The 15,872-nt window shown below is 36.2% G+C and overlaps 5 protein-coding genes across 5 annotated transcripts; 2 read left to right on the top strand and 3 right to left on the bottom strand.

Annotated features, from left to right (window-relative positions):
- The first annotated feature begins 572 nt into the window (after positions 1-572).
- LOC8275311 (pentatricopeptide repeat-containing protein At2g15690, mitochondrial) lies at positions 573-2,821 on the top strand. The gene has a single exon (XM_015718943.3). The coding sequence runs from the start codon at positions 681-683 to the stop codon at positions 2,592-2,594; it is 1,914 nt and encodes a 637-aa protein (XP_015574429.2). The 5' UTR covers positions 573-680; the 3' UTR covers positions 2,595-2,821.
- A 779-nt stretch (positions 2,822-3,600) lies between these two features.
- Positions 3,601-4,373, bottom strand: LOC8275310 (calmodulin-like protein 30). The gene has a single exon (XM_002518727.4). It carries the CDS (start codon positions 4,304-4,306, stop codon positions 3,755-3,757), a length of 552 nt encoding a protein of 183 aa, XP_002518773.1. The 5' UTR covers positions 4,307-4,373; the 3' UTR covers positions 3,601-3,754.
- Positions 4,374-4,570: 197 nt separating this feature from the next.
- Positions 4,571-7,259, bottom strand: LOC8275309 (protein disulfide-isomerase SCO2). Its single transcript, XM_002518726.4, has 3 exons — positions 6,705-7,259; positions 6,235-6,361; positions 4,571-4,844 (listed from the first exon to the last, which is right to left on the bottom strand). The coding sequence occupies exons 1-3, from the start codon at positions 7,143-7,145 to the stop codon at positions 4,771-4,773; spliced, it is 642 nt and encodes a 213-aa protein (XP_002518772.1). The 5' UTR covers positions 7,146-7,259; the 3' UTR covers positions 4,571-4,770.
- Positions 7,260-8,645: 1,386 nt separating this feature from the next.
- Positions 8,646-11,864, bottom strand: LOC8275307 (probable LRR receptor-like serine/threonine-protein kinase At1g67720). Its single transcript, XM_015718887.2, has 9 exons — positions 11,451-11,864; positions 10,632-11,172; positions 9,999-10,462; positions 9,769-9,904; positions 9,492-9,563; positions 9,347-9,415; positions 9,195-9,266; positions 9,047-9,118; positions 8,646-8,960 (listed from the first exon to the last, which is right to left on the bottom strand). The coding sequence occupies exons 1-9, from the start codon at positions 11,521-11,523 to the stop codon at positions 8,930-8,932; spliced, it is 1,530 nt and encodes a 509-aa protein (XP_015574373.2). The 5' UTR covers positions 11,524-11,864; the 3' UTR covers positions 8,646-8,929.
- Positions 11,865-12,868: 1,004 nt separating this feature from the next.
- LOC8275306 (protein CYPRO4) lies at positions 12,869-15,722 on the top strand. The gene is made up of 2 exons (XM_002518723.4): positions 12,869-14,666; positions 15,145-15,722. Exons 1-2 carry the CDS (start codon positions 13,038-13,040, stop codon positions 15,433-15,435), a joined length of 1,920 nt encoding a protein of 639 aa, XP_002518769.2. The 5' UTR covers positions 12,869-13,037; the 3' UTR covers positions 15,436-15,722.
- Positions 15,723-15,872: the final 150 nt, after the last annotated feature.

Here is a 15,872-nt window from a genome sequence, read left to right as displayed (position 1 = left end):
TATCAGCTATTAATTATAGTTGCCACCGAACAAGACCCTAAATCTTTTCCATTCACTTTAGACATTAGCTAGAAAATATTAAATGTTCAAACTCAGGATTTTATCACATTCAATATGGATCTAAAGTAAATTTAACTGGACTAAAATGAGGGGATAAAACTAATTAAGAATTTAATTTATATAGATATTATAAAAAAATTATTTAATATTTTTATTAACTAGAGAACTACATGAGAAATTGAATTCTAATTTATTGTTCAAACAAAAATTTACAAAAGAAATAATATTTTGCTTTCGAATTTAACTTATATAGATAATATATTAAAAATTATTTAATATTTTTATTAACCAGAGAACTATTTGAGAAATTGAATTCAATACATTGTTCAAACAAAAATTTGATTACAAAAGAATAATATTTCGCTTTGGAATTCCACCAAAATTTCATTTAGTTTCGATTGAGAGCTAAATGGGCCTAAAATGATCTGAACAGAGTACCAAGGCCCATTTTGAGAAAACCAAATAAAAAACCAATAACCCACCCGACCCAAAACTAACACAATGACGACCCGATCACGAATTAGAGATTACTCATCATCAGCTTCTGGTTTGTCAGAGAGGGGTTTTTGTTAGGGTTTTTCAGTCACCACTTCATTTTCACTACTCACTTAACAAGAGGAATGGCATCTCTAATGGCGATTCGACGCTCACGCAACTCGAAAACGTTTTCTTTATCGTCTTCTCTTTTGCTCTTAAAGGTACAGTCTTCACAACGCTTTGATTTCAATTGCAATTACAACACCAGTAGGATCTTAATTCTCTCAAAAGCCCTTAGCTCCTCTTCAGCTATTCCTAATGACTATCAAAGACCCAATCTTTCTAATTACCCAGATGACAGAAACCCCAATCATAATCAGTGGAATCAGGGCGGTTCACCAAATCAGGTAAACCCTAATCAATGGAATGCACAACCCCATCAACAACATTCTCAACATATAAACCCTAATAACAATCAGTTCAATTATCAAAGTTCGAATCAGACCAACCCCAGTAGGGGTTACCCTAATCCATTTCCTCAACAACAACCACAGCAAAACCACCACAATCAATGGAATTCTCAAGGTCAAAATTTCTCTCAGTATCAAAATCAGTCTCAGATGAATCCTAATGCTAATAAGTGGAGTTCACCGTCTCAGAATTTTCCTAATCATCAGAATCGACCACAACAAAACCCTAATCAGTGGAATTCCCCGCCTCAAAATTTTCCCCAACACCAAAATCCCAGCCAGGTGCATCCTAATGTCCAGGGTTATCAGCAACCTGGAAATGCAAGTCAATGGAACAATCAAACTCAGGGATACCCCCAAGCTAGAAACCCTGGTCAGTGGGCTCCCCAGGTTCCGAATTTTAATCAAGGACATGGGGCATCGGAGACTCAATCTCCAAACGTGAATGTTGAAGCTAATCTTCCTGCTCCAGCTCCTACAGCAGCAGATTTAATGCGTTTGTTCCAGGAGGGGAAGGTTAAAGAAGCAATTGAGTTAATGGATAAAGGGGTTAAAGCTGATGCTGATTGTTTTTATGCCTTGTTTGAATTGTGTGGGAAAATTGAGGATGCGAAAAAGGTACATGATTACTTTCTGCAGTCAACATGTAGAGGTGATGTTAGGCTGAACAAAAAGGTGATTGAAATGTATGGGAAATGTGGTAGTATGACTGATGCTAGGAGAGTTTTTGATCATATGAAAGATAGGGATATAGATTTGTGGCATTTGATGATAAATGGATATGCAAGCAATAACTTAGGAGATGAGGGGTTGCAATTGTTTGAGCAGATGAGGCAATCTGGGTTGAAACCCACTGCAGAAACTTTCCTTGCAGTTCTATCTGCTTGTGCCAGTGCAGAGGCAGTCGAGGAAGGGTTTTTACATTTTGAGTCAATGAAAAATGAATATGGATTTAATCCAGGGACTGAACATTATTTGGGGGTTATAGATGTTCTCGGAAAGTCTGGCTATATTAATGAAATTCAGGAATACATTCAGAAACTGCCCTTCGAGCCTACAGTGGATGTTTGGGGTGCATTAAGGAATTATGCTCGGATTCATGGAGATGTTGATCTTGAAGACCGGGCTGAGGAGTTGATGGTTGCTCTTGACCCATCAAAGGCTGTTGCCAACAAGATCCCAACTCCACCACCAAAGAAATATAGTTTAATCAGCATGCTTGAAGGGAAGAATAGAATAGTTGAGTTTAGGAATCCGACTCTTTACAAGGATGATGAAAAACTCAAGGCAATGAGTAAGGTGGTGAGCTATGTGCCAGATACTAGATATGTTCTTCATGACATTGATCAGGAAGCCAAAGAGCAAGCCTTGCTATATCACAGTGAACGGTTGGCAATTGCTTATGGTCTTATCAGCACTCCTGCAAGAACGCCCTTGAGAATCATCAAAAACCTCCGTGTATGTGGTGATTGTCACAATGCGATCAAAATCATGTCCAGGATTGTTGGGAGGGAATTGATTGTTAGGGATAACAAAAGATTTCATCATTTCAAGGACGGAAGTTGCTCTTGTGGGGATTACTGGTGATATCAAGACTTTGGAAGCTTACCATACGTATTAAGTAAAACTAGTTCTCTTTTAGGAATTTTGATGTATAAACTGCCAAAACTTTCGAATCATATCTGCTAAGTGAACACCAGCAACACCAGGATATCTTATGGTAGAATATGAACTGTTTGCTGCTTCATTTGTGTATGGTCTTTCTTATGCTCAATTAATCATTTGTTAGGAGATGACCAATGATTCACCATTGATCCCTTTTTGTGCTTCCCTTTTATTTTTGTCCCTCAAAGAACTTCCTATACATTTGGAGTGCTTTTTCATTTTTCCAATTTTAAGATGGCTATCCTGCTCAGAAACCTCCTGGTGATGGCAACTGATATTTCAGAAATTGATGGCAGTATGATTGTTAATGTATTGCCAGATATTTAAGTTGGATAAGAGGATATAACTGATGAATGTTATTTTCTGTATCTTCATAGTTGATATGACATGGCAGTTAGAATTGTCGAATTAAAAGCGTTGAATCAGAATTAACAATGGGGTTTCGGTCCTCTGAGATTTTGAAATAGAAAGGTGGAGAAGCCAGTAGTCAGGCCTAAAAGATGTATCCTTATAAGGGATATTAACAAGCAAATAAGAATCAGCTGCCGCAAACAGTTTGGTTACTTGGCATTCGATTTGCTAGGCTGCCTTAATTTTTTGATTTCATCCTTTTTCTCTTTCCGAAATGGATTTGCTATCCATGTACTTTCTTTGGTCAAATGAAGGGTCCAAATTAGGGGGGGCTTTGTCTTGGATGCCTACCGATTTCTCGGCTTCATCCATTTTCAGTAACAGGGTTGCTAATCTACTCCAGGAGCCTGCTACTTCCCACTTTCAGTAACAGGGTCGATAATCTACTCTAGGAGTCTGCTACTTTCGGGAAGATGAGATGGTGATGTTGGAGGTCTTAATTTTTCAGGTGGCTTAGCAGAACGTTTGGCAAGAGGTTTGGTCTTACTTAGGCATAGAGAAAAGGATAACAAGAAGATGACCGCAAAAAAGATTAGAAAGAACTTATATTATGCTACATATGAAGTATACATGCATACGCATTACATGAACTCTGAACAAGTTTTATTTATGCAAGTTACAGAAGGAAAAACAAACAAAGAAGCAAGCTCTCTAAACTCGAACCGACCCTTTTAATCGCAAATCAGAGTTTCTGTCATCATAATCATAAACTCATCCATGTTAACCATACCATCACCATCAGCATCAACTGCCCTGACCATTCTGCGGCAATCCTCTAGGCCACATCTCTCACCAAGCCGCCTCAAAACTTCCATAACTTCCTCAGCAGATATTTTTCCATCTCCATTTACATCAAATGCTCGAAAAGCAGTCTGAATGTCTGTTGTTTTAATGCCTCCTCCTTTCTTCTGTGCTTCAACAAACTCTTTGAAATCAATAAATCCATCTCCATCCAAATCAACCACCTGGAAAATCTTTGGCACATCTCCTATCATGCTGTCCTGTCTCAGAGCTCTAAGTGTGGCCTTGTATTCCTGTTGAGAAATCTTTCCATCTCTGTTGGAGTCAAATTTATTGAAAACTTGCCTCATCTCGCTCAAATTTGGCTGAAAAGTGGGTAAAGAGTTCTTTCTGTCCCGGGAAGAGAACAACCGGGATGGCTTTCGCAGAAGCTTGTTTCTTGAAAGCTTGTACTGGAACTCTAGAAAGCTAATATTTGGCATTTTGGCGTTGGTGGATCTCAGCTTCTCACAGCAGGCAGAAACTTAAATATATGAAATATTGTTTGGCTTCACAATAGAACAGTAGATTTAGCAGAGGCCTCAAACTTCGTATCCTGCTTACAAAACATGAAATTTTGATCTATATATAAAGATTTAATAAAGGGCAAGTGACTTTTTATTCCTTAAGCAACTTGCTGGTCATGGAAAAAAATATTCTGAAGGAATATAAATAGATAAAAAGGAAAAAGCTGTCACTACAAAAGATTAGAGGAAAACAGGAAAAGAATAGATTCTTTGAAAAAGTTACAAGGAATTCTTAGCATCACTTGTCCAAATTCTCCTTTTCAGGATGTTTACTTTTATTCTCTATAACTGTAAAAGGCCCGATTAACATGAAAGATGTAAGACTTACAACTCATAAAAGTTATTATAATTATACTCCCTGAAATCAAATACTATCAAGGTTAGAGCGGCTTTCCATTATCCAAGTCCTCCATTACACCAATATCCTTGCGAGCTGTAATTTTCTGCACGTATCCTGAAATTACAAATATTTAACATTATCATAGTCGGAAACTACAGCAAGCAACATGGAAATTTCAAGTCAATTTCTTACTAGATTGAACATATGGTCACAGCAGAAGCTAAAACAGGTAAGCAAAAAATGTTTTAAAATCAATGACATTATTGGAGGAAAGACAAAAACATGTGGAACAGTGGAAGGGTGAAGCTCATTTACACTGACTGTAAACCACAAATGCAAAAAACCAAAACTAAACCTCAGGGGATTTGCAAAGTCTATAAGAAGTGGTCTAAACCTGAATTTTTCCTAAGAATCTTGTCGAAATGTCCTTTGTAATATAATAATCTTTTAATAGAAAGTTTACACTGTAGTCATACTAAAAAAGCTTCCACAAATAATAAAGGGAATTTCATCCTAATCCACTAAACCATGGGAACATTGAAGAAACACCAAATAGATTGCAAAGAGCTTTTCCCCCTATGTACCTCCACCAATATTCAGTGAATGAAGCTTAGCCAACATTCCTTGTTGAAAGTATAGATAGAGTATGAGGGAATTCTAGAGGATAATGTAGCGTACTCCACATTGATTGAAAGTATGGTAATTGGCATTTTACCTAAATATGTTTGAATTCAACTACAGTTCAGCAACAAAATCTTAGCCAAACTGTTTTTGTGAAACGGGAAGATACTGGATGGATGTTTACTGGACCAGATTTAATTGATAGTGTAGTGAGGACTACTATTCATTCACATAGCCTCATGCCACTCAACAAACGGATTATTGCTAAGATTCATCTCAAAGAACAAAGATGGCAATCAATCATATTCTTCAAACAGATCCACAAGAAAATGTAATGAGAATAGAAGAATTAGATTCAAAGCATCTCTAAATTGAAAATGCATAATAAATAGAAGAAGTCCATTGCTTTGATATACACTTGGAACTCCATGTTCAGCATATTCTATCAGACGAGAATCTTCATATCAACCTAAGTTTTCCAGTCAATTTCAAAATAGCTGCCAATTTAGGTTTATATGTCATGTGCATTTCAGTTAAGCTGTTTTAAATTGAATTCAACTTTGCTAAAGAAACTTCACACCAACCTGAAAACTGATGGCATTTAGTTAACTTCCATATTCTTGGAAAATTATAATTATACATTATGTGCCTTCAGTCAAGCTGCTTCAAATTAAAGTTACAAGTCTCAAGTACATGCTAACAGTGAATCAATCTGTACTGAATCTGCATCTAATATCTGGGAAGCATAGTCTTTTTAAATAAAATTCTAAGAAATTCACAAGCTTCACTCAACACCAAACATATAACCTATCAACATAATTAGCTCTAAAATTTCTAACTTTACAAACTGAAATTTGAAATTAGGAAGAAGTAATAAAAATACCAATTCCAAGACAAGGTACGCATTTGCAAATAGTCTCTTTCCCTCTTTTATTAAAATAGCTAACATATCCAGAGCCTTGACAACTTCTGCACTTCCCAGTCCACTCATAGACCACTTCCCTACAATCCTGCAATTCAAGAATTAGAATTAGAATTAGATACCCAAAACCCATTTCATCAAACTGCAGATAAACCACATAATTATGTAGCTGACAACTGATAAAGCCTCAAATACCAACACCCACTTTATCCAACTAGAGATAAACCAACAAATTTCAATTCTTGAATCACTATAAAGTAGTACTAAAGGCAGGCCAGATATAGACAGTTAAGAAAAATAAAAAACCAACCTCAAATACACAAAATTTCCAACTTTACACTTCTCAAGAACTAAAACAATAATTAAAGAAGAGAAACTTTGACCTGACACGTTTCTCAAAGAAAATAACAGTAAAGGAATAGAACATTTACTTGAATTTCAGGATCACAACGTAGTCTTTTATCAATCTCCTCAGGAGAAACAGGTTTAGAATCGGGGTAAGTCATAGGAAGAGGAAGAGCATCTTCATTATCAACCAAATAGCTCTCTCTATTTCTTGACCATTTCTTCTCTTTAGCATTCACTCTAATGCTACTGCTTCCACTGCCTCCAAGCCCCCGCCTTTGCGGGCCGGCAGAGGAGGAGCTGTCGGCGACCGGAGATGATGTAGCTCCGTCTGATTCTTGCCCAATCCGGATACTGCCAGTGTCTGCAGCTGAAGTGAAATGAAACCACCACCTGGGGAATGTGGGGATGTGTCGAAGGTCGCCGGCACTGGCAAAGCAGCGGTGAGAAGTGGTGATGGAGGGGAGAGAGAGGAGATGAGAGGGCTTTGAAGGGAAGAAGAGAGAGTTAGGATTAATGGGTAGCATTTGATACTGTGAGAGACTGATGATAATGATATTTACCAGAAAAATAATGAAATGGCTTTGATATCCTTTCTTGATTTCTCTGTGCTACTGAAAATAGAGATTTAGTTTGTTTTGGGATGGGACCCACTTTCAAAATCTTGAGCTTTTATTTTAAGTTTGAAGTCAAAATTTGATTCCTAATTTATTTTTCTTTTAAAGGCATAGGGAGGCAATTTTTTAGGATCAAATTTGTAAAGCCATATTCATACTTTTATTCGTAAAATTTTAAAAATTTAAATTTAATTATTTTATTTACTATTTATTAGTATTAACAAAAAAATTTATTACTTTTATCTATTTTTAATATTTATTCAAAATATAAGGGACGACAAATATGAAAATAAAAGTTTTTATTCCTATAATTTATGAAAAATCTTTTGCTAATGATGAACGTATGATCACCATCATCAGCAGCAGCAATAATGAACCTTATTGTTTCGAATATGTTCATCAATGTTATCCACATTCTTACATAGGAAAGGTGCATCTTCAAAAGGGTAATCAGATTATACTTCCTCCATCTCTGCGGTCGAAAAACTCACTGCGGAGTTAGTGGGTTTACTGCTGAGAGAGGCACAGTGTTCTTGCCTAATTGGATAATGGAGTATCTGCTGCTTCAGGAAGGTCATTTTATGAATATCAAAAGGTGCAAAGCTTGAAAAGGGAACATTCATAAGGCTACAACCTCACTCCGTGGATTTCTTGTCCATCGCTGACCTCAGAGCTGCTCCTGAAGGAATTCTGAGTAAACACTTCTTTTGTCTGTCTACTGGTGATACCATATTATTCAAATATAAGAGAAAAATATTTCTATATCAATGTTGTAGAACCATGCCATCTTCTGCTATCAGTATTGTTAATACAGATTGTGTGGTGGAGTTTGCTTGTCCTCTAGATTATGAAGAGCCTGAAAGACCTGTACAACCTGTGAAAGCAGTAGTGGCAGCTAAACCTGCATTCCTGCGAAAAGGAAAAGTGGCAGACAAGGAGAAGCCAGGGTTCTTACCATTCCAAGGCAAGGCGAGGCGCTTGGATGGAAAGTCTTCCACTGAAACTGACCTACCTTCTAAACAGAAAGTGCACATCATAACTGTTAAACCCCTAGATGAGAACAGAACAAAAGGAAAGCAGAAAGATGATGTTGAATCTGAAAATTCCAAGGAAAAGCAATTTCAAGCTTCACAAGCAAGAAGGACTCGTTGATGGGCTGATCTAGATTATTGTTAGTTCATTTTCATTTGGCATACCTGTTATTTAGTTCTGCTTCTCAATTTGTCTCTTAAGTTCAGTAATCAATATTGTTTTTTTCTTTAGCAGGTTATAACTTTTCTCCATTAATTAGAAACAATATTTGAGTCTTTAAGCTATAATTTTTCCTTTCACTATCAATGGTCTAGAGTAACCACGGGCAACTGCTGCAAAATAAAATAATATTTTCTGAAATGCTCAACTTGCACAGAGTTATTCTCAAGCAGCATCATCATAAAGATTTTGTATAATTCATATGTTAGTCTTGTACAGAAAATTGTTGCATAATTATATTACAAGAATTGGCATACAGAATTTACATATATTCCTAACGAATGAGTGAAATGAAGCTGATAGATTTTCTCTCTTTGATGATGTCCGTCCAGTTCAACTGGTTCCCATAGTTATGAATGGCCTAAAACTTCCCAGTTAAATCCATGTATATCCCAGAAAAACCATGTTCCTGTCCTTTGCTCCTCCACTTGTATCTTGTCTACTCAAGAAGATAAATGATTACCAGGAGACACCCTATAAAAGAATAGCAATACAATCATCACTAAAACTCAAAACAATATCTTTGGTATAAACACAAAACCTAGCAAAAGGGTTCATACTTAAGATTTATGTTATTATTCGTTCGAAGTGAAGATGGGATTTTGCCAGTGAGATTGTTGTTTTGGAGGAATCTGTCAATACAAAGCTGAGTTAGAAATAGCTGATAAGCCTTACTTATCTAGGAATTTGCATTCACAATAAACTTACATTTCGTGAAGCCCCTTGAGTTGTCCTAAAGATTGAGGAATTGTTCCTTCAAGCTGGTTGTTGTCCAAATGCCTTCATAACATCATACATGAATTTAGAACAGGAGTAGGAAAGTAATAGCAGTGACTATTTTAAAAATATGGGCAACATACAGAGTTTGTAGATCCTTCAAAGCACTCATATCTGGTATGGAACCATACAGCTTGTTTTCTCCTAGCCAACTGTATGCATCAGGAAATCGGAAGTTTTCTTCATTGATCAAACAGAAAGAAGATTCAGCTAGGTGAAGCTACTTACAGATGGGTGATTGCACTTAAATTGCCTATGCTTGAAGGAATTGAACCAGATATCCCCATGCCTGTAAGGTCCCTACATAAAATGCAAACACAAAGAAGTTGAATCACTACATGAACAACATATCCTGTCGTAGCAGCTTTGAAGTACTGAATTCCTTAGGCTAACAATATTCAATTGCTCAATAGTAGAGCACTTGCCAGGACGAGGTAAGTTATCAGGAGTTCAACTAGCATACCTTGTAATAAGCTTACAGAACAAAAGTGTTTATGTTACTTACAGAGAGACAACTCTAGCCAATTTATCACGAGAACATGCAACTCCAGTCCATGAGTTCTTAGGAGGCAAGCAGGGATCGCCACTCCAATCAGGAGGCGGATTGTCGAAGCTTCTTGCCAAATCTTCCATTGCTATGACTTCAGCATATGCCAAATAAGAAAATTCGTCAGCACAAGGAAGAGAAGGAGTTTCAGTTTGTAAATGAATACCACAAACAATGCAACATAATACCATCCCTCGTCAAAGTCCTTCCGCTAAGAGGCAAGAACTGAAAGATTTCACCAGCATTGATTATAGGCCCAACAGGTGCATTATCAGCTGGGGTCAATGTGATTGCAGTCTGTCCTGCAAGCGGCCATTCTCGTGCATAAACACTGACACCTTTACTTGTCACGTTTAGATCTTCATAGAAATTCTTTCCATTAAGAGAAACAGTGAAGACTCTCCAGCTGTACGGACTCGGAGTTCGATTATCTTGGAAATAGAGTGCAATGTAGTATTTGGAAATAGGAAGTGAAATGGGTGGCCATTGCACTTTCAACGTCTTTCCTCTGCTTGCTGTGATTGCTGTTTTGAAGACTGCCTCTGGAGGGAAGTTCCAAAAATCTAAAGAAGTAACACTAGAGTGACTTTCTACAATAACATTCTTGTCCATGAATGGCTGCCAAAACCGGTTGAACTGATCATCTGGATAGCTAGGTTCAGGTTTTTACAATGTCACCGTCAGGATATGTTAAAAATAATAGCAACTACATTCCTGAAAATGTTATGTACCAGACCATATCTTGAAATGAAAAAAAAATAAATTGTTATGACACATCTAATAATTCATCAGAAAAGAATTAACAAGGCAGGTTTGATTACCCAATTATGTTTCCTCGACTTCCGAAATCATGTCGAGCAAGAGTAGTAAGAGCAAACTTGGAAAAATCGGTGGAATTATACATTGAATCATCAAGGTACTCCAATTCAAGAGCTGATATAAAAGGACTAGAAGTAGTGTGCTTATTTCTTGCCAGACAAACACTGAGTATTTTAGATGTAGAAAGGACAATGATTTCATAATAAGTACTAAGTCCATTGACATGATCCTCTGTGGTATTAACCGTGCTCCATTTAGTCCCTTGAATAATTTGATCAAACACTGGTGGTTCTTTTCCTCCATCAAAACTTCCATAGTAGTATGTAGTTCTTACTAAATATTTCCCTCCTTTAACGGTTGGAAATTCGTAGCAATACTTTCGAGCTTTCTTATCAGGAAAATATCTCAATGTAGACAGCAAAGGTAATAAACCAGGCGTATTGATGGATGATTTGTTTCCTACTGATATGAACCCTTCATCAGGAATGTATTTCAGGTTGCCTTGAGTTACCTCATGTGATGCCCCACAATTTAAAGGAAAACCTGCATCAAATTAAGATATTGAAATGTTCAATCCATGTTTTTACTTGTAAATAGTTGTAATTTCTTAGAAAGAAAGAACATAATAATCCAGAGAAGGCGCACACATTCTTTCAACAATTTAATGACACAGAAAATGTGTTAAAAGATATCTAGTATCAATCTGTAAGTAGTTGTAATTATTTCAAAAGATCCAAAGAGAATGTAGAACTTTCAACTTGTAAATAGTTATAATTTTTGAAAAGAGAAAAGAAAAGGGTGATTATCTGTTGAAAGGGTACCTCTAGGAGCAGGGAGTGAATGGGCAGAGAAAGGGATGGTAACAAGGCAAAAGAGGAAGATGGAGAGAGACATTGTAAAGGGAACAAGAAAAAGAAAGAAAATACATAAGAATTGTGGTGTGATTTTTGCTGGAGGGAGGCAAGGCAGGAAGTTAGAGGAATGTTCAGGATGGGCTTAGCTGGAGGTGCACGTGAAGGGTTGAGCTTGAAGATAGAAAAAACTGCAACAATTGAGATTCCATGGACATGCTTGACCTGGTCATCCCTCACACAATTGCCTATCCTTAGCTCGACCCTTTGTCAGGATTTTTGGATTCCTTATTTACTAATCTTGGTTTCTTCCTTTTACATTAAAACATGCAACCCAAGTACAAACAAGTCTTATTACACATAATTTACTATAATTCCCTGTAATATTAATATTTATAAATGGATGATTTTAAGATTACGAGTGAAAATAAATTCATAATTCAAAAGTTTTTATTTTATCTTTGTTTGCTCATAGCAAATCTAAGGGCAAAGAAAGCATGAAGGATTTCATAATGCTAAGTACATATGAACTTGAAATAAGAAATTCTGAAATCTTCAAATGCTATTATGGCCCTCTTTTAGCAGAAAACACGATCCAAACACGGTACCCACAGGTGTCAAGCTTTTGCAGCCAGCTCCTCATTTTCTTCGTAATGAAGTAAAGGCGCCACTACTTTCCGTTAATTTAACGCTAACTATGACTGGTTATAGCCGGTACTATAAATTGCAAATCTTAAATCCAATAATTATTATATATTTTTTATGAATAATTTTTATTTAAATCTGATATATAAAATACAATTAATAGAAAAGTGATGTCTAATATTAATATTTTATTCTTTAATGTTGAATAATTAATATATATATTTATTTAAAATTAATAAATATGATTAATCATCGATAAATTTAGTCTATAGGTGGTGATATATGTCAAATATAGATAATTTTTATTTTATTTTATGACTATATCATATAAAATAAAATAAAATAATTTAATTAAAAATAAAAATATCTTTTGTTATTTTTCTAAAATCAACTAATATTTTTAAAAAGTTAAAGATAAATAATATCACATTTTATAGATTTTATTGCTAATAAAATATAATATTATCTATTGCCATAATTATTATTATTAGTGATAATATAATTAATACAAAAGGAAAATATTATCATAAATAACAAAAATATAGAGAAATAAAAGTTAAAAGTTTATATGTATAAAATTGATTAACTGAATATAATTTTATTTAAATTTAATATTATCTAAAGATATTTTATTTTTTATAAAAAATAAAAAATTATCTCTAAAATTATGTTTTTACAAAGGAACAATTTTGAGTATTTTATAATGGAATAATCTTAAAACCGGTAGTAGCCGGTGAAGAAAGATGTGCCATAAAATGCTGCCTGCAGCATAACTACCTCCATCAATGTCACTCTTTCAATCTTCGATCCCAGCACAAACTCCAATAAACTCTGAAATTCCCCGCACTACAAAATCTCTCAATCATTTCTCCGAATTCTCTCGAAAGTCCCCACCTTTCTGAATCATCCTAAATGGGTACTGCTCAAAGCCGCGAAGGTCAAGATCTTACAGACTCTGAATCAGAATACCAATCAGAAGAAGAAGAAGAAGAAGGTCAATACGATGACGCCGTTGATCGTCAAGAAACACCGCAGAGCACGACATCAACACCATCATCAAGAAAAGCACTTGAGGAGATCGATACAAAACTCAAATCCCTAAAACTCAAATACCCATCTTCTGCTAATTCTAATTCCAAGAATCCGCTTCCTAATAACCCTGTCAAACTCTATCTCCACATTGGTGGTAATACTCCTAATGCTAAGTGGGTCCTCTCTGACAAACTCACTTCTTATAATTTCATCAAAAGTTGTAATGCTGATGGTCCTGATTCTGATGATGATGATGATGATCAAGATAATGATTCCTTTTGGGTTTTGAAAGTTGGGTCTAAAGTTAGGGCTAAAGTCTCAACTGAGATACAATTGAAGATGTTTGGAGATCAAAAGCGTGTTGATTTTGTTAATAAAGGTGTTTGGGCTTTGAAATTTTTCACTGATGAGGAGTATAGGAAGTTTATCACTCAATTTCAAGATTGCATCTTTGAGAATGTTTATGGGCTGGAAGCTACTGAAGAGAATAAGATTAAAATTTACGGCAAAGATTTTATCGGTTGGGTTAAACCAGAAATAGCTGATGATACCATGTGGGAGGATGCAATGGATGATCATGAGTCTGCAAAGACCACACCTTTGCGTGTGAATCAGGATTTGATGGAGGAGTTTGAGGAGGCAGCTAATGGGGGTGTTCAGAGCTTGACTTTAGGGGCCTTGGATAATAGTTTCTTGGTTAATGATTTGGGTGTTCAAGTTTTTAGGAATTATCATAAGGGTATTCATGGGAAAGGCATTTGTGTGAATTTTGACAAGACAAGTGGGGGTAGTTTAATGCAGTCGACACCGAAGAAGGCTATGCTTATGAGGGCAGAGACAAATATGATGTTAATGAGTCCGTTAAAGGAAGGGAAACCACATTCTTCAGGGATTAAGCAGCTTGACATTGAGACAGGGAAGATTGTCGCACAATGGAAGTTTGGGAAAGATGGTACTGAGATTACAATGAAGGATATAACAAACGATACTAAAGGGTCTCAATTGGATCCTTCAGAGAGTACATTTCTTGGTTTGGATGATAATAGATTGTGTCAATGGGATATGAGGGATAAGAGAGGAGTTGTGCAGAGTATTGGTGATGATTCGCCTGTTTTAAATTGGAGTCAGGGGCATCAGTTCTCTAGAGGGACTAATTTTCAATGCTTTGCAAGTACAGGTGATGGATCGATTGTTGTTGGATCCCTTGATGGTAAGATTAGGTTGTATTCTAGGACGTCTATGAGGCAAGCTAAAACAGCTTTTCCTGGGCTTGGCTCGCCTATTACTCATGTGGATGTTACATATGATGGGAAGTGGATATTGGGGACAACTGACACATACTTGATCCTGATTTGCACTCTGTTTACTGATAAAGATGGCAAAACTAAGACTGGATTTAGTGGTCGTATGGGTAATAAGATACCTGCTCCGAGATTACTAAAGCTGATTCCTCTGGATTCCCACTTAGCCGGTGTGAATAACAAATTTCATGGGGGTCATTTCTCATGGGTAAGTACATATATATACTCTTTTATGTGCAATTACATATTTTGTTGTTTCTCACTAGTTTTGGGAAGTGCATTAGGTCTTACTTTTTGTTCCATGTATGTGCTTTCTTTGTTGTTTTTTGTGTAATTTGTGCTTTTGTTACTGTTAATTTGTATTGGAAGTCTTCTTCTGCTTCCTCCTGCTTTGCATGTAGCTAAGGTTAGGAATAGAAGCAGTTGTTGCGTATCATATTTGTTGCAGTTTCACCATCATTATGCGAAGAAAACCAATAAGGCATGTGATATTTGAATATAGTGGGGCTTTCTTTCTAAGGAGCCAATCAGCAAGTTCTTAATTTTTCTTTAGTAAGCTGTTGGCCATGTCGCTTTTCCAATTACTATGGGAATTAGAGAGCATTCTGATTCAGTCATGGTTCTGAATATGCTTTTTAGATAAATGTATGCATCCGTCTCACATTTGATATTGTCTTGTCTTTCAGGTCACTGAGAATGGTAAACAAGAAAGGCACTTGGTTGCCACAGTGGGCAAGTTCAGCGTCATATGGGACTTCCAGCAGGTGAAGAACAGTGCCCATGAATGCTACCGGAATCAGCAAGGCCTCAAGAGCTGTTATTGTTATAAGATTGTGTTGAAAGACGAGTCTATTGTGGAAAGTCGTTTCATGCATGACAATTATGCTGTTAGCGGCTCCCCAGAAGCTCCGTTGGTGGTGGCAACCCCCATGAAAGTCAGCTCTATCAGCCTTTCTGGCAAGCGATCACATGCCTGAAACATTTTTTTGTTAATGATGTACAAATTGTTTTCTGTTTGTGCAGTTTGCTTCAGTTGTTTTCGATTTAGTCTTTCTGTGTTTGATCCAGGTTTTTGCTTGTATTTAGTGGGAGTCTTTGACCTAATGCATCCCTATGAGGATTGAAGGATTGCTTTTGTTTTTCAGTGTGTCCTTCTAGGCTACAAGAAATTTTGCAAAAGCATCTAATAATATTTATAACGTCTTGAACTTGTAATCTGCAAAAACATTAGGTGCATTAATGACTGTCAGCTATTCTCTTCAAACTTTTTGTATTTATGATTCTACATACCTGTCAATGTTCTGTTACTGTCAAAACTTAATTAGCTGAGAATCAATATAGCAGTACTTGTAACCTCCTCCGAAACTAGATTTGAAGTATTTTATCTAATGAAGGATATTAATTATTTGATGTT

The sequence above is a fragment of the Ricinus communis genome, chromosome 6 (genome assembly GCF_019578655.1).
Source record: "Ricinus communis isolate WT05 ecotype wild-type chromosome 6, ASM1957865v1, whole genome shotgun sequence".
Taxonomy (NCBI): Eukaryota; Viridiplantae; Streptophyta; class Magnoliopsida; order Malpighiales; family Euphorbiaceae; genus Ricinus; species Ricinus communis.
The sequence above is the reverse complement of the archived record's forward strand: the minus strand, read 5'-3'. Positions and strand labels throughout refer to the sequence as shown.